The sequence below is a fragment of the Osmerus mordax genome, chromosome 2, assembly GCF_038355195.1.
Source record: "Osmerus mordax isolate fOsmMor3 chromosome 2, fOsmMor3.pri, whole genome shotgun sequence".
Classification (NCBI taxonomy): Eukaryota; Metazoa; Chordata; class Actinopteri; order Osmeriformes; family Osmeridae; genus Osmerus; species Osmerus mordax.
In genome coordinates this window covers 4,881,232-4,898,576 of record NC_090051.1, presented here as the reverse complement: position 1 = coordinate 4,898,576, position 17,345 = coordinate 4,881,232, and the positions used below count along the sequence as shown (strand labels likewise).

The window sequence follows — 17,345 nt, the reverse complement described above, 5'->3', positions numbered from 1 at the left end:
TGTAGTTAACTTTCACTTTTGATTTGGGACCCATGTGACTTCTGGGAAATATTAAGAACAAGAAGTCTCAACGACAAAGAAGTATATACTCTGCACAGTTGTCTGTTTATTCTGTCTTATTTGGTAAGTTAATAGATTACAGCGTCTAATTACTAGTTGGCCAAATACATTAGCGCAAATACGAAGTGGACAGGCATATGTTCTCGTTTTCGCAGGCAATGGATGACGGCACGGCAAGAAAAGATGAAACTGTAAGTATTTTTCGAAATCTTAGTTTGGGTCATCGAGATTTGCAAAGCTATATGAAAAAGACGATCACGCATTATTAACTACATGTTACAAAATGTGTCAATTAAAAATGTGTTATTCTCATATAGTCCCAGGAAGAAACATTTTGATGTTGATTTTCTTATCTGTATGGATAGCAGGGAAATGAATTTACGGATGACAGTGCTATCCTTGAGGCTAAGAAAGAGCTGGAGAAATGGAAGGTATTCTTACAAAAGAAATCTGGGAAATAATGTTCACAGACTGTAATATTTTAGTTTGTGTTTAAGTTATATTTTTTCCTTAAAAGGTAATGGTGTTAAAGGAAGAGGACAAAAAATCTTTGATGATTTTGGAGAAAGTGGATAATGATGATTCAAAGACACGTGCCCAAAAAGAGATGGAAGCCCTTTTTAAAGAGATGGAGAGTCGTAAGAAAGAATTCTCTAACATATTGAATGGGATAGAGGTAAGCAATGTTTTCACCTGTTCACTAGGTCTTATGGTTCTGGTAGCTAGAGAGCTCCTCTAGTGTTCAAAGTATATGTTGGTGGGATATTATCTCTGTCAAAGAGAACTTTGTAAGGCAGGGAATCTGAGGGTTCAAAAATGTAATACAGAAAACCCTACAAAAGTGGAGGATTCCAAGTCATCCAGTTCTTAGATCTACGAGACATCATGTGGAATCATGAATATGTTTTTGACCAAGTGCATTATTGTAATGTGACCCTTTACACTCGAGCTTTACACATTGAAAATGTTAAATTCGGTTGTAAAATGTACAGATGAAGATTGTTTCATCTATGCATTGACTAACATGGCTAATATGTAGAGTCCGTTGATCGCTGCATTGTTTTGTTATTATTTATTAAAGAATGACATCTCCAACCTTGAGAAACGTAACGCAGAGCTGAGGGAGAATCTAAGGAGCAGTCTGGCCAAGGTCGAAGCTGGCAATGCTGAGTCTTTTAAACTTCAGCAGAAATTTAAGGTAAAGGCCCTCCTGGTTCTTGGACAAACTACTCACATGCTCCTGATATTTACACTGTCTCAGTGTAGGCTACATCTGTGACCCTTCTGTAAAGCCCTCCATTTCTCCCTGGACTTATTACCATCATGGGTGGTGACAATTGGGTTGGACTTAGACTGTTAGAACAGACACACAGCTTATTCCATATAAACTGCACACCATCGACACACAGAACTGGGAGAGTGTTACATATATACTGACACCACAGACAACTGTCATGTTTGCTGTTTCGTCCGTCCAGATTTTTGCTACCATCCCTGAGAAGAAAGTTAAGTTCTCCGGCAAGGCCAGCGAGGAGGAGATCCCGGAGGTCATCAAGGGGGTGTTCACCATCACACAGAGACCCTCGGTCATCCTCAATGGAGGCCAGGCTCTCATCACCTTTGAGGAGGAGAAAGGTAGCATCACAAGGAACCTGGGAGAAGCTTTAGTTGTCATATACACATGAACCCTCTCTATATATGGACACTGATTTTCATTCAGAAAATTGCCTTTTGTCAGTGTCCTGATTATATATATACTGAGTCAAACTTGTTTGGAGTGTTACACCACTCCATTCCTGTACAGGAAAAGCTTGTGTTTGATACATTTTTCTTATCCACCAGTGGCCAATCAGATCCTGAAGATGGCCAAGTGCTTGGTGACTTGTGATAAGGCCAAGATAGATGTGAAACCCAGGAGCTTGCAACTGGAGCCCTCAGTGAAGTTTGAGGTACACGGTTATCCCTCACAGTCACCATGGCTGTTTCCTAAGGCTACACGGAGAACATTCCTTATGTGATAGACTCAAGACAGACATTTTTCCATTTAGTGTACAGTATTTTGATCCAACTCACAGTGAATTATTAGAGATTCATAGTTTTAATAGTTGTTCTCAAGCAGACAAACAAGCAGTTGTATCCTGATATCTCTGACACTTAACGTAGTTGTAAACCAAGTTATGCTGTTGTTGCCGGGCAGATCCACATTGATGTCTCCAAGAAGTCAGTGGGGTTCATGGTGGGTGATGCCCCACCCACCATGGCGGAGGAGCGGATGAGAGACCGCCTGGAGATGAGCTTCTCCAGGCCCAGCCGGGGAGGAGGAGAGGTGGAGAATGTGGAGTATGATAAAGTCACTGGGACCGGACAGATCACATTCCTTCATACTGGAGGTAAGAGGGAGTGTGTGTCGGGGGGAGTGGCCAGGGAGGGGGGGGGGGGGGGGGGGGGGCTTGCGTTAGTCTGTAGCCCCATTATACAGAACTGCGAGGAGTCATTAGGGGGCAACATTACTGACTTGAACAGTCTGTGCAAAAAGGGCTTCTGTCTATGTTGTTGTGTATGCGCTTGTGTTCTGGTTTCAAGTTTTATTAGCTGTATACAAGCGCAGGTATATTGAAATACTTGCTCATGCAGTATCCTAAAACCTGAAGTCCCAAATCCTTTATAAATAAATATGGTTGTAGACATCCCTTTGATAATATTAAATATTTCGCAAAAAGTCTGTGTGTATGTGTAAATGAAGCATGACTTTAATGTGAGCCCACTGCCTTTGACATGCTAAAGGTCATCCAGTTTTAGAGAAAAATACTTTTGCCAACTCCGCTCCTCCGAGTCCCAGAGGAGTGTAAAGGCCCACCCTCTCCTACATCACCACCTCTGTGTCTCCCCCTGTAGTTGCAGAGAACCTGGCCCTGAAAAGGAAGTATCTTGTGGATGTGGAGCCAAACACAACTGTAAACGTTGGCCCAGTTTACAGTTACAAGCTGAAGAAGTTCCAGGTAAGATTCCAGGGTTGTAACAAATGCTTTCTGTTTCATGTCACGCCCAAGCATTGCCCAATAATGAGTCTCATCTTCAATCCTTCTCCATTTTAACGTTGTGAGGCTTGTCGAAACAGATTCTTTCAGACAGTGATCTCGTCACGAGCCGCGGAGGTTGTTTGCTCTGTGATATTTCTTTTAGAGACCTACTCTCTGGTTCCAACAGTGTTTGAAACTGGCAATGGCAAGGGTGGCAAATACATTGTGTTTGTTGGACAATATATCATCATTTTATATATATCATGATTAGTTTAATCACCATGATTAATGTTGTAAAGTTTTGCACTATCTACGCTGCTGTAATTCTGCAAATTTCCCCACTGTGGGACTAATAAAGGATTATCTTATCTTATGATGATTAGACTGTAAAATCACGTATAGGGGACAAGTCCAACCACGTAACATGCCCGGACATCATCGATACCCTCCAATAGCAGCCCAGCATGTTCTAACCTCAGCCCAGCGTGTTCTAACCTCAGCCCAGCGTGTTCTAACCTCAGCCCAGCGTGTTCTAACCTCAGCCCAGCGTGTTCTAACCGTTCCCTGTTCTCAGACGTTCTGCGGCACTCCGAAGCGGACCATCCTGCTGGAGGACGTGGAGGATGTGGAGGACGAGGAGGACCTGCAGGATCAGCTGGAGATCCATTTCCAGAAGCCCAGCAACTACGGAGGGGAGGTGGAGAGCATCAAGTACCTCTCGGCTGGGAAGAAGATCAAGGCCTTCTTTGGGGATGACACAGTTCAGCTGGAGGAGGCCTGACTGTCTTATATCCAACAGACTATCCTCCAGAGCCACTGAGACCATTTCTGACAATCAGGAAGTGGTTCAAAGTGATTAAGTGGTCTTTAAACCATAGATTAGTTTAAGCTTTAATGTTTAAATGTGTAATTGTCTATTGGGTAATATAAGGGGTTGAATGCTGCTATCATATATTTTCTCTTTGATCAGATTCCATAGCTACAGGTGGAGAAGATATATCTTATGATCGTCTCATCCCCTGTCTTAATCATTTTGTCTTTATTATAAAGTGAATTGTATTGCATTGGGTTGTATGAAGCAATTTTATGAATACAATTTTATGTTAAATTTAACATCTTGAATGATTGAATTTCTTATGTTGTGGGCATTGAGGGATCAACAGCATGGGTCTGTCTCTGTAATGACCTACAAATATCCACTAGATGGCAGTGAGTGACTGGTGTTTATATCAGTATCAAGACCCAAAGTCACAACACATCTATTATGGCAGCAATAAAAAAAAACATGAGGTGGGCTTAACATAAACTGGCCATTGAAATGTATTATAAAATACTAGAGAGGGTACAATCTCTGGGGAAACTGTGAGGTGTGCTAGTGACTGTTGCAGCTGGAGCATCATTTTCCCCCACCAAACTTATTGTTTAAACTATTTCTCAAACATCCAAACATTTGGAGAATTTTCATGAGTGTACTTACATTTTACAACTGATATTTATGTATATCATTTTTTGTAGTACCTATTTTATGACTTAAACTTCCCCCAATTTTTTTCCCTTCTACTATTTTTTAACATTTACGCAACCCTTTTGAAACAAGCTGATTCAAACAACCTTGTCACTCTGGCAGTATCTTAACTGGAATTGCGATTCAAGCAGTACCATCTACTAACTATGCCCCCCAAAACAGGTGTTAATATCCCAGGAAAGCATATCAAGCTACATATGAGACATTCTCACCCTGGCCTGTGCCTGTGGCCTTTTTGTTCTGTAACTAGCCTAGTGAATTTACAATTCTACCAGCTAATTGCTGACTGTGCCTAGCTAGTTTGAATGCACGCATTGTGTGATGTTGCGTGACGTATTGACGCCCTGACGTTTCTGACTGTGGCTAGCTAGTTAGCTACCGTTTGCTTCATTTTTCGGCACAAAAGTAGGCGAATTATGCTTAAACCGTAAAACGGAACGTTCGCGGAGATACAAGCAATGCAAATGTGACCAAGACAAACATTTGGACACCGACATTGTCTATGTACTGCAAACATTGAGAGACTAGTTAGGGTGGGAAAATAAATAAATAAAATATATGAGAGAGAATATAGGGTGTGCCTTGCAAAAGCTTTTGCTGTTTCTAAAAAGACCTGCAACAAACTGATGTAATATCTTACAGTTTTTCTCCATTGCTTTGGCTCATTTCACGAAACAGAAATGACATTCTCAAAACAACACGTGCAAACCTCCAAACCGCTAGGCACTCATTGGAATTTTTCATTCCTTTTATCAAATTGTATTAGCACGTCGTTGCAAATGACAAGTACTTTTGCCTACAGTTGCCACAAATTTCAAATTATTGAGCACATCTTTGCAAATGGTTAAGTACAATTGCCTTCAGTCAGGCCAATTACCAATTGAATATATCTTGCTGGTCTAAACTTACTGTTGCTTCACAGTCAAGTGGTTATTCTCTGCAAAATATATTGTGTACATCATCACCTTCAATACCTACAATAGTTCACTCCACTGTCAAAATCTTTCAGGCACATAATACCATTAAAAACATTATGGTATATACTATAATATGGATCTCTTGGATCATTTGCTTACAGTCATTGTCAGGTGCAACTAGAACTTTACTAAACAAGGGGACACATCCGATCATCAATCACACAGTAAGTTTAGTTAGCTGACAGGAGCTATCCAGGAGTATAAATGCTTCCATCAAATATATAGAGCTTGTCCCAGGCCAGCTCGGGGGCAACATCACCATGTGTGCTGCCATGCTGTCAGAGAATGGTGTAGTCACACATTCCCAGTCTTGGTCCATACAATACCCAGAAGCTCCTGGTGTTCTTGGACCGCCTGCACTCCGATCTTATCCATCTCCATGAGAGGGGTTAGGTAGGGCCTCACTTGCTTACATTTGTCATTGTGTGGGACAATGTAAGCTTCCACCGTGGCCCACTCATCAGGGTTCACTGCTCATCCAAGAATGCTGATGGTGCTCTTATCACCTTACTCCCCATTCCTCAATCCTATCGAGGAGTTTTTTTCTGCATGTAGGTGGAGGGTCTATGAGCATCGGGCTCAAAACCAGAGGTCCCTGCTCCAGGCAATGGATGCTGCTTGTGATGATGTCACAGCAGATCAGTGTAGGGGATGGTTGCGGCATGCACAACGATTCTTCCCCTGTTGCATCGCAAGGGAGAACATCAGATGTGATGTCGATGAAATCTGTGGCCAGACAGACAGGAGCGCGAGGATGAGCAGGAGAGTGAGGACCAAACTAGTGAAACTCCAGCTTTGCTTTACTTTCTTACTGTATGTGTTGTTAGTGTAGGTTATACATAATGTTAGTTTTGATGTGCTTATTGTATGACAGTATATTGTGCTGTACACATTTCCTGTTACAGTAACCATGATGTATGGCAATTACAGTAACAATTTCCATGGCAGTGTGAGTGCAATATGTGATGTGAAACCTAGGCTACTCTTGAATTACTGTAATCTTTTTTCTGTTTGATACACATTTACATTTTACATTTATAAATTTAGCAGATGCTTTTATCCAAAGCGACTTCCAAGAGAGAGCTTTACAAAAATGCATAGGTCAATGATCATAAACAACGAGATAGCCTCAAAACATTGCGGACGGCCAAAACATGAAGCATACATTGTGAAAAGCAAATAAGTGCCAATGGGAAGAAACATAAGAGCATGTTGTTACGTAAACAAGTTACAATTACTGTACATAAACAACACGAACCTCACAAGTGCAAGAGTGTACCTGTAGGAAAGCAAGCAACAATACAGTAATATAATTCACAGCGGGTACAAGAAGTTACAGTAAATCAGTTACAACAAGAGCAACAAGTCCCTCAATAAGAGTCATTGTTTCCTTGGAGGAAACTAACATCAGGTCCAGCAAATCATTCCTGAGTATCGTTGTGCTCCTGGGAACAAGTGCGTCTTTAGCCTTTTCTTGAAGGTGGGGAGACAGTGAGTGTCTCTGATGGAGATGGCATAATTGCACGTGTGCATTCCATAACGTTAAACTTTTGTTGCTGTATTATTTTAGTTGCAACCCTGGCAGTGGCAAACGTTATTGGGAGCAAATAAAAAAAATAATATAAAACCATAATTCAAAATGGTAAGTAGCAGTAGGCAATACTTGCACATATTTTAAGGCCAAAAAGTACAATGCTGAATTGCCTGAGTCAGTCCCTTTTGTAGGATATTGGTATAACTACAAAAGGCCTATAGAACAATGAAATTGCTTGCAGCCAACAGGAAGAAAAATTAGGCAAAGAAAACTGGGGGGGCCCTCCTCCACAGGACTTCACTCCTGCTGAGGAGCTGGCCCTCTCCAGCTATCAGGGTTGGCCCATGATGGAAGGAGTGGAAGGGGGCATTTCTTCAGACCCTGGTGGCAGCAGCTCGGAAACCCAGGCATATGTATGTTTCAAGTAATCTATGTGACCATGTTCATTCAACAATTGTTTATGAATATTGTAGGAGTGAAATGTATTACTGTTCTCTGCAGTGACAGGAAATACAGTGGTGTTGCTGCCACCACCCACTGTCGTCCCAAGTTCAGTCAGGCAAGACCGATCCCTGCACTCAGGCTTAATCATAGTGTACACTACTCACTCCCCCCGCTAAGAACGCCCTACCTTCCCCCGTTCCCTGGTCGGGCGGTCACTAGGGTTCAGGTCGATTAGCGCTCCCGCTATCAATTAATGGCGTCACATGATCCGTGCCTTTAAATATGATTCTCTCCCTGTGTAGTTTGTCCATGCTATCAAGTGCGCGACCCTCCACCACCCCGTCGCCACCCGGTTCCTGTCTCAGTCTTCGGCTCGATTGGTCGTCGGCTGCCGCCACAAGTGTCTGGACTCCGTGGGGGATTCTTCTTCGGGCGTTGGGCAGGCGCCTGTTGATCTATATAATTCCCTGTGGGGTTCAAGCTCCAAACACCATAGTACATTTATTAGTCTGTAATAAACATCCTTCACTCATCCCAGGTCTCTCCTGATTGAAATAGTCATACTACAGTATGTATGCCATATGTGGTTGCTGAATATTGATCAAATATGCCATTTATTTTCTCAAGTGGAGGTCCTAGATCAGGGGTGTCAAACCCTGGTCCTCGAGGGCCATTGTCCTGCATGTTTTAGATGTTTCCCTGATCCAGCTCACCTGATTCAATTAAATCGGTTGTTATAACGACCAGGGGTGATTCTAGGATCAGACCTTTAGGGGTGCTCAGCCCCCAATGAGAATGTGACATGAATACAGTGCCTTGCAAAAGTGTTAAACCCCCTTGCTAATAAATTCCTAATTTCACTGGATAACAATTAATACATTTATGTATTATGCAAAATATTGAATGAATGAAAAAAACTAAGGATATCCCTTTCTTCATGAACTACCAGCATCAAATGATAATGAACAATAATAAAATTGAGCTCAATATAGAGTATAAGAGGCTCGATATAGAGTATAAGAGGCTCTTAATTAAAAAAACAAGGCTGGCTTTTCTGTGTTCCTAGGGAAGGGAGAACACATGAGGATGTATTTGTTAAACTTTTTTCTACGTTTGTCTTTTTATACCTTTTTGTTTTTTTTTGTTGTTGTGCATTTTGAGTCTTTTGTGGGGGTTTTCACCATTTCTTTCTTTCAATGTCCTATTTATTCTTTTTGGAAAATGCTATAAAAGTGAAAGAAACATCGAAATTCAATGAAAGTAGTGAAATGATCCATTTATTTAACTTGTGAATAGCATTGTATGGTACCATACACTGTTATTTTTGGTTTGAAATGTTTTGGTTGAAAGAAACACACATTTATGATATGGAAATGATTAGAACATGTCTCAAAGCAACCCAAGGACAACAGAATGGGTTAAGGGGAGACACCCCAGGGATAACATATCAACATGAAACCGCCCCAGTTGATAACTAATATTAGGTCAAATATTGTTTTCATTACTAGTTTCCTGTAAATGTATGTTTAAATGCGCAAATGATGCATTAAGTTGTACAATATGATATAATTTGCATACATTTCCACAACGGAAATCAGAACATTGCATGAAGACAGAATTAAAATACTTGTTTCATTTTGTCAACATATTAAAGTCCAGTTTTTACAAAGGGCACTTTGGATAGTTCTTTTTCATCACTCTATTAATCAGAATATGGCGGCAACAGCCATTAAAGAAAATCCTTTGCAAATTGCACTTGAATTATCCTCAAGAATGAGTTAGTGGGCGGGGCTTTTATACCGGTTGATCTCTGATCTCCAACTTAACCTGCTCCCGACCAGGTTTGGCGTTCAGCATGTGTTTCCATGGTGATCTACCCCGGTAACAAGTGATCCACCGTCGTAGTACAGAAAACCCTGGTTTGAACCTGAAGTTACCTTGCTACCGCCAAATATTGATTCGTAGTACAGGCCCTAGAGGTACAAGGACATCGAAACAGGAAACAACGACTGACCAAGACTGAGCATAAAAAGGGACTTAATTACCAAAGCAAACAAGACACAGGTGAAAGCAACAACACTAACGAGAACATTGACGTTGACATTCAACCAGACACAGGTGAACCTAATAAACACTGGACACACTAGGGAAGGCAAACATAGGCACGGCTGTGGGTGTGACAACTGAAATACAACTAGAAATGCCTGTACTAAAATGTCAGGTACATTTAAAGGTTGCACGTAGCCTATCACGTTAGCTTGCATACTGTACCATTTAAAAACCCCAACAGGTTTGGGCACCTCACTCCTCTTCAGGAGTAATATCTCAGGTATTTCCTCTAAGCAACATTTCTTTTGAATGACAAGTTTACTTGTATAACATGTCTTGGAGTGATTCCACTAGGTAGGTCTTGTCTGTGTCCCCCCAGCAGGACTCCGCGTCGTGATTGCATCTGTGTCAGTCAGGTCTGGTCTGAACAAGACTCTGCAGCAGCACTACATGTCTCTCCCTCAGAGGGGCCTGTGTCAGGTCACCTACGTCTGGGTCAACGGCTCTGGGGAGGGGCTGTGCAACAAGACTCGAACCCTGGACAGAGAGCCCCAAGGACTGGAGAGTAACCACTCTGTGTGCAGTCCTGTGTGGACTGGTGGTGTGTGAGGGTAACCACTCTGTGTGCGGTCCTGTGTGGACTGGTGGTGTGTGAGGGTAACCACTCTGTGTGCAGTCCTGTGTGGACTGGTGGTGTGTGAGGGTAACCACTCTGTGTGCAGTCCTGTGTGGACTGGTGGTGTGTGAGGGTAACCACTCTGTGTGCAGTCCTGTGTGGACTGGTGGTGTGTGAGGGTAACCTCTGTGTGCAGTCCTGTGTGGACTGGTGGTGTGTGAGGGTAACCACTCTGTGTGCAGTCCTGTGTGGACTGGTTTTACTGTGTTGTTAAAATACCTTTTTTAAAAGCATTTACAATCTATTGGTTGGTAGAAATAGCACAAGCGCAGTTGTAAATGAATATAAAACCTTTTGTCTAAAATAGATTTGATATGAAATGTTTATTGCAGGACCTACCATTTGTTTCTTCAGGTGCAATAAAAGTAAAATTTGTCCCAAATCATATTTCCAAAATGACCAGATGTTACCATTATTGGTTTAAAAATGTACTTTATAATGCTGATGGTCTTGAAATGTATGCTTATTTTGGTCTGTTTGCCAGACATTCTGGAATGGAACGTTTTTGCCCCAACCTGCGAGACGGACCAGTCTAAAAGTGTCATGTACTTGATCCCAGTGCGCATTTTCAGTGACCCCTTCACTCTTGACCCCAACAAACTGGTCCTGTCTGAGGTGCTTCAATACAACCGCCTCCCTGCAGGTACCTGTAAACCAGTTTTTTTTTATCCTAAAACAAATATAGTTTTCTTCCTTTTCTTAACAAATAAGTCATGGTGTATAATAACATAGAATGTCATTTAAAAATGCATGTGATAGTCGGTCTGAGGAATCTCATGTCTCTCCTGGGCAGAGACTAACCCGCGCTCAGACTTTAACAAGGTGAAGGAGCGCATTCCCTGGTTTGGAATGGAACAAGAGTACACTCCCTTGGGGATAAATGGACGCCCCTATGGCTGGCCTGAACTGATCTTGGATCTAAATTATGCATGACATTGATGACATGGATGTTTCAATATCTGAAATCTCTCAATTCGCTTTTCTTTGGTCTTCCTGTTCAAGGCCCATACGACTGCAGTGTTGGTGCAGACAAATCTTACGGCAGGAACATTGTGGAATGCCACTCCAAGGCCTGTCTCTACGCTGGGGTCAAAATCTGTGGGACCAATGCAGAGACTATGCCTTCACAGGTACAGTAAACCTAATTATCTAATGTAGTTACTGTGCACAATACAGCTATTACCTCTTATTAAGCTTTCCTGCTGCTTTACAAGATCTGGCCGAGACATATTTTATGCTTTCACACAGCCAGTTTGTTTTGTCTTTCATCTCAATCATTTACATTTACATTTACATTTAGTCATTTAGCAGATGCTCTTATCCAGAGCGACTTACAGTAAGTACAGGGACATTCTCCCCGAGGCAAGTAGGGTGAAGTGCCTTGCCCAAGGACACAAGGTCATTTTGCACGGCCGGGAATCGAACTGGCAACCTTCTGATTACTAGCCCGCTTCCCTCACCGCTCAGCCACCTGACTCCCCCAATCATGCCGTCAAACCTCTGCTGGCTTTCAATATCCCTCCATTCCTACACCCCTTCTGGTTCTCCTGGCAGTGGGAGTTCCAGGTGGGTCCCTGTGAGGGGATTGAGATGGGAGACCACCTGTGGATGGCCCTTTTCCTGCTCCACCGCGTGAGCGAAGACTTTGGGGTCGTGGCTTTGTTGGACCACAAACCGATGACGGGGAACTGGAATGAGTCGGGTTGCCATACCAACGTCAGCACCAAAGACATGAGGGCAGAGGGAGGACTATGGTGAGTACACAAAGTACAGACCCACACGATCACGACACAAACTAACGCTCATACAAACTCTTGCTCTATGTGCATGCTGGGAGTGTAGTCTAAATACAAATTCACCAATGCAAAGAATATAATAGTCAAATGTTTTGGTTTGTGTTTACCACACCAGAATTTCCTTTTGAAATTACAATTAACAAAATTGAATTAAAATGTAGAAACCGGGTACTGTAACTATTAGATGAACTACAGCTCAGTTTCCCCCTGTGGTGCCCAGGTACATCCAGCAGGCCATAGAAAAGCTTAGCGCTCGACACGCGGAGCACATCAAGGTGCCACCCTCACAACGGCCAGGACAACATAAGGCGTCTCACCGGCCTCCACAAGACCTCCAGCATCCACAACTTCTCTGCCGGCGTGGCCAATCGTGGGGCGAGCATCCGTATCCCTCGTCGGGAGGGTCAGCAGGGGAGGGGCTACTTTGAAGACCGCCGCCCCTCCGCCAACTGTGACGGCCACCTTGCGCCCACATGTTTTCTGGATGAAGAATGAAAATAAGACCTTGTTGTTAATAAAGGTCATGTTCTGTGAAGGGGTACTGGCCAAAAGCAAGCACACCCAATAATGTGTTTAATGATGTTAAGGTGTGATGCAGTTACCTCACAAAGCTAAGGATGGGTACAGCACAGAGGTAGAACATTTAACTGCATATTAATAAGTTGTAGGTTCAAATACACCCTTTTAGATGAGCATCTACAAAATGAATACATTATTATTTATTCAGTTTCTCAGTCAAGGACCATCACATGTCCAATGGTCGTGGCCTTTGCAGACTCGCTTCATAACTGAGAAGTGATGCTGCTATCGTACCTTACCAGCAGCAGTAATTTATTTACTGATTTGACCTGATTTAGCCCTGATTTTAAATCAATAGATGACATGATTGTATAAGGTCGATTAAATCTACCATCTGGTATAGAGAGCGTGAGTATGATTTTATTAGGAGGACCTGGTTGTGGCTGAACATATTATAGCCCTATCAAGGCACAGGGGACATGAGAATCTGTGAGTTATGTAGTTAATTATTAATGTTAAATGACAGTAGCAGTACCTGTAGTGGGGGGGATGGGGAGGTGTTGAGGAGGGGTGAGTAAGTAGTGGGGGGGAGGTGTTGAGGAGGGGTGAGTAGGTAGTGGATGGGGAGGTGTTGAGGAGGGGTGAGTAGGTAGTGGATGGGGAGGTGATGAGGAGGGGTGAGTAGGTAGTGGATGGGGAGTTGAGGAGGAGGGGTGAGTAAGTAGTGGGGGGGTGGGGAGGGGTGAGTAGGTTGTGGGTGGGATGGGGAGGTGACGAAGAGGGGGTGAAGAAGGCCGAGGGGAGCTCGCTCTCCAGATCTCTAATTTACGAGGGGGTGGGTGTTTGATTCTCTCAGGCCTGGGCTTTAGCCAATGGGATTCTTGTGTGCCAGCTTGTGGAGGAAGTGATGTCAGAGTTGCACAGTCAACCATGTCCAGATGAGGCCTTTGGGAAGAATGGAGTCTGTTTTTTCTGGCTCACAGTGATACTGAAGAAGCTATTAGAGGGGTTGTGTCTCATATTCCTGGCTGGTCTTTTAGAGAGAAATGCAGTTTAAAAGGTGACAGAGAGAGAGAAATTGAGAAAAATGACAGAGAGGGTTTCACCACCAAAGTTCTTCATATTGGCATCTCCCCCCCTCTAGATCCCAAGTATTTGACTAGGGAGGGAGATTGCTCATTAAAACGTTGTTGGCGAGGCTCGCTACAACCAGCTCATCTGCCAAGACACAAGCTGCTGGCAACAGTGAGGCATCAAAATGAGCTAAACAAATTTCCTGGCCTGAATTATTTAGCCTTCGGTCCGTCAATCCAATAAGATGAATATCTCCCACTGGTAAATCATTCATGACCACAGTGTTCACTAGGCCAGTCGTACTGGCCACGGATCTGTTGATACCAAACCTGTTAGCTCCCATTAGCTGCATATTGCTATGGGGTCCAGGGACCAGTGAGATGGATTAAACCGGCCTAAACTGGATTTAGCACTACACCAGCGCCATGGCAACATATTGGCCTAAGATACAGATCAAGTCCCATGGGTCTCTCAGTATTGGTTTACTTGCCAAATTAGCCTACGGATGCCCAACCATGGAGAGACGGGTGGGGTGGGGTGGCTGGGGCAAGATTGTATCTACAGAGATAATTGGTTGGATTTGAAAGGAAATCCACAGTCAACTCTTATATGGTCACTGCCATTGTCATTTATTGTCACTGCTGTGCATTGTACTGTCTGCCACATGGCTACAGTTGTATTTGTCCTGTTGTGTGTCTTTTACTCTGCTGGCTTCCAGGAATTGAGTATAATATATTTGTCCCCCCAATTTCTTTTTTTAATTGGTAAAGTAGTTGCTAGCTGTTGGGGACAATGCCAGCAAACAAATGTGATGTCACACGCAGACTTCCAACATGTAGGCCTAAGCGCACCGTTCTTTCATTCTCTGTGTCTCGTCTTTCATACAGTGTAACTGTCTCAGCTACTCAGAAGCATCCAGTCAGGGATGCACTAAAACAAGCGACTGCCTGAACACACTTGGTCTTCAACAAGCATCTGGACGAGATTCTCTAACCTTCACAGGTGCTGAGGTCACATCTGTCCCTTCCCTGACAGGACACTCATCTTCTTCAGCCTCCAGAATCTCTTTCTGCTCTTCTGGAATGTACTTTCAGCTCAGTCTTGACGGCAGTTGCCTCCAAGCCGATGCAGGGAAGACAACCTCAAGAAAGGTTGAAGTGACAACCTAACTTGCAAGAAAGAAAAATGAAACTTGACAATCCTAGTGTTGGAGGGAGTGGAAGCTGGTGGCTGTCACTACAGAACTCTTTTACAGTTGGAACGCATAGTCGCCATGGAAACGAACCATGCAACGTATAGTGATCTGCTGTCACTATTACTGTGGGGGGTGTGTTACTGTGAGGGGTGTGTGTTACTGTAAGGGGTGTGTGTCTTTTTTCCTTCTCTTTATGTCTCTCCTTTTTATACCTCTCTTTGTTTCCCTCTATCTCTTTGTCTTTCTCTCTCATGGACTTGTCTGTTGTCATGGTATCCAAATATATTGATGCTTTGCTGGCTCCATTCTGGACACGACCTGCTCAGCGACACACACGTTCTGTTTCACACGATTCTCACAGACGCCATAGTTCATACGCTACTCTACTACTTGTGCACTGTGTACAAGAGTATGAGATGGAAACTGCTCAGAAATTAATTGCAAGTGATTGCCCAAACTGTAGACCTGCAATGTACAATCTCCTTAAATGTGTTTTACTGTTTGAAGTTAAGAAGTACTATGTGATGGTTCTGAACCTCAAACAGGTCACTGAGGAAAAGCACAGAAAAGAGCCATGGAACAACCAGAAAGTAAACTATGCTTTAAAGGACCCAGCAGGATACAGTATGCCTTCAAGCACTTCCAAAAGTCTAGTTCCAATTCTAATGAAAATATAGCGGTGTCCTTGGGCTTGGAGCTGTGAGGATCCAGTTCTGGTTCCCACCCAGTCCAGCAAGCCTGCAGACCCAGGGAGCGAGTGGCGTCACCGGCCTGCTGCCTCTCACAACCTTCTGGTTTTCATTAATCGTTGCCGGTTCAGACACTTATTACATGTGACTGCCCCACCTCATTAGACTGGCCCCCCAGCCTCCTTAGGCTCCAGTACTGATTGTAGAATAACAGTGACTTCACTAGCCGGCGAGACGGATGGAGGTCCTGGGCCCGTTAGAGGAAACACCACACATAGATGCAATCATGGACTGACGAATCAGGGTCCTGTTCGAGGATGTGATGTTGCGGTTGCCTTTTACACTGTAATTGACTAATCATGACATAGATGACTGGAGAGTAATGTACTGGGTACCATTTGTTTATCGACAATATGGGAGATGTAAATAATTGTAAAATGATACTTGTATTGTTATGGTTATATTACTGTTAAAACTGTGTCTTTATTATAACTATTCTTCTTTGTCTTTTTCTTCTGATTTTAGCAGTTGTCCTTGCTGTGTCACACCATATGCAAATGCAGCTGTCTGTTTGGTGTGACATCTAAATGTCCCGACAGGGTAGAGCCGGTCTCCGTGGAAACAGCAAGGGCAGGTCAGTGCTGTGTCATAACTGTGCGCAGCAGACTTCCTGCCCCCGAGTGACCCTTTCCTCCGCTGCCAGGAAGTGCAGATGTCCACTGTCATGTGGGTGGGGCACATCGGCACATCGGCAAATTTAGCACAACTGCTAAATTTGTGAAAGTCGACGAGGTATGAGTCACCTCAGAAGGCAGTAGGTTTGCCTGACCTTAAAAGAGTATTTGTTCTATTCACCAAAGCCTCACCCATTAAAATAAACATTAGATTACACATACAGGAAATACATGAATTATTTATATATGAAAAGCAAACACCTCACACGCAATCTCATTGATATTCTATGCATACTGTGTCTCTGTGGTATTAAGTCTCTTAAGGGGGTTCAGAGTGTCAACAGGAGCACAGACAGATAGTAGATCTGTTGAGCTCAGGGAGAGCTACTGCTGCAAACGCACCAATGGGAAGCTTGTAACTCTCTCCTTCAATGATCCTTAGTGAAAATTCCCAATAATGGATGAACACAGTACTTTTCCATGTGTTTGGTCGGTCGAACAGCACCTGGGTTCAAAGAGACTGCACCATCTGATAAGAGCCAAGGTAATAGCTTTCCTTGGAGGGGGACTCCTAAGTACAACAACTCTTCCAACACACACACACACACACACATATACACACACACAAATAGACTGAAAGACAGACACCTTGCCAGATTTCCTTTTTCCAATATAATGACTACCAAATGATGCCCCAGAGCCCCTACAACCCCCCTCACCTCCCCCTGCCTCCCCCTTCATTTGACAAGCCTTGGAGGGATGGAGAGTGTGCCAGGGCTTGTGCTGCATCCGGATATCTGGCTAGCTGGTTAGCTTTGACCTTTAGAGTCAGCCAGGCCGTCAGAAAGGCAGTCTGCCAGCCAGCCAGCTAATCATGGAAACTAGCATGAAAAGAATATAGATTTCATGCCCAGGGTTTTGTAAATGTACCTAAATAAGTGACGCGTTCACAAGGATGATTTAAGATAAATTATGAAGAAAAGTGGACTCATAATACAGATTTGTACAATTATTATTTATTCATTTTTTATCGTAAGTACAAGTATTTGTCCCCCCATGATGTGTTTTGGACGGGAGGAAATGGATCAAGCCCTTCGGTGCATGTAATCAGGA

The 17,345-nt window shown here is 43.3% G+C and overlaps 2 protein-coding genes across 3 annotated transcripts; both read left to right on the top strand.

Annotated features, from left to right (window-relative positions):
• The first annotated feature begins 39 nt into the window (after positions 1 to 39).
• Positions 40 to 4,193, top strand: nmi (N-myc (and STAT) interactor). Of its 2 annotated transcripts, none has more exons than XM_067252314.1 (9): positions 40 to 251; positions 429 to 491; positions 578 to 736; positions 1,142 to 1,258; positions 1,539 to 1,695; positions 1,903 to 2,009; positions 2,258 to 2,450; positions 2,956 to 3,059; positions 3,655 to 4,193. In XM_067252314.1, the coding sequence occupies exons 1-9, from the start codon at positions 198 to 200 to the stop codon at positions 3,859 to 3,861; spliced, it is 1,161 nt and encodes a 386-aa protein (XP_067108415.1). In that variant the 5' UTR covers positions 40 to 197; the 3' UTR covers positions 3,862 to 4,193. The 2 variants fall into 2 exon arrangements, with proteins under 2 accessions (XP_067108415.1, XP_067108414.1); XM_067252313.1 differs by having other exon boundaries at positions 426 to 491.
• Positions 3,084 to 12,634, top strand: LOC136958293 (glutamine synthetase-like). Its single transcript, XM_067252315.1, is given in 8 exon segments — positions 3,084 to 3,605; positions 10,026 to 10,174; positions 10,770 to 10,928; positions 11,079 to 11,190; positions 11,268 to 11,415; positions 11,840 to 12,039; positions 12,302 to 12,358; positions 12,360 to 12,634. Coding segments are annotated over 8 exon segments (1,143 nt in total). The 5' UTR covers positions 3,084 to 3,504; the 3' UTR covers positions 12,577 to 12,634.
• Positions 12,635 to 17,345: the final 4,711 nt, after the last annotated feature.

Coding starts and splice junctions, on each gene's coding strand:
- nmi (XM_067252313.1), top strand. CDS start 198: ATGTTCTCGTTTTCGCAGGCAATGGATGACGGCACGGCAAGAAAAGAT. Junction 252..425: donor CGGCAAGAAAAGATGAAACT/GTAAGTATTTTT, acceptor CTGTATGGATAG/CAGGGAAATGAATTTACGGA. Junction 2,010..2,257: donor AGCCCTCAGTGAAGTTTGAG/GTACACGGTTAT, acceptor GTTGCCGGGCAG/ATCCACATTGATGTCTCCAA.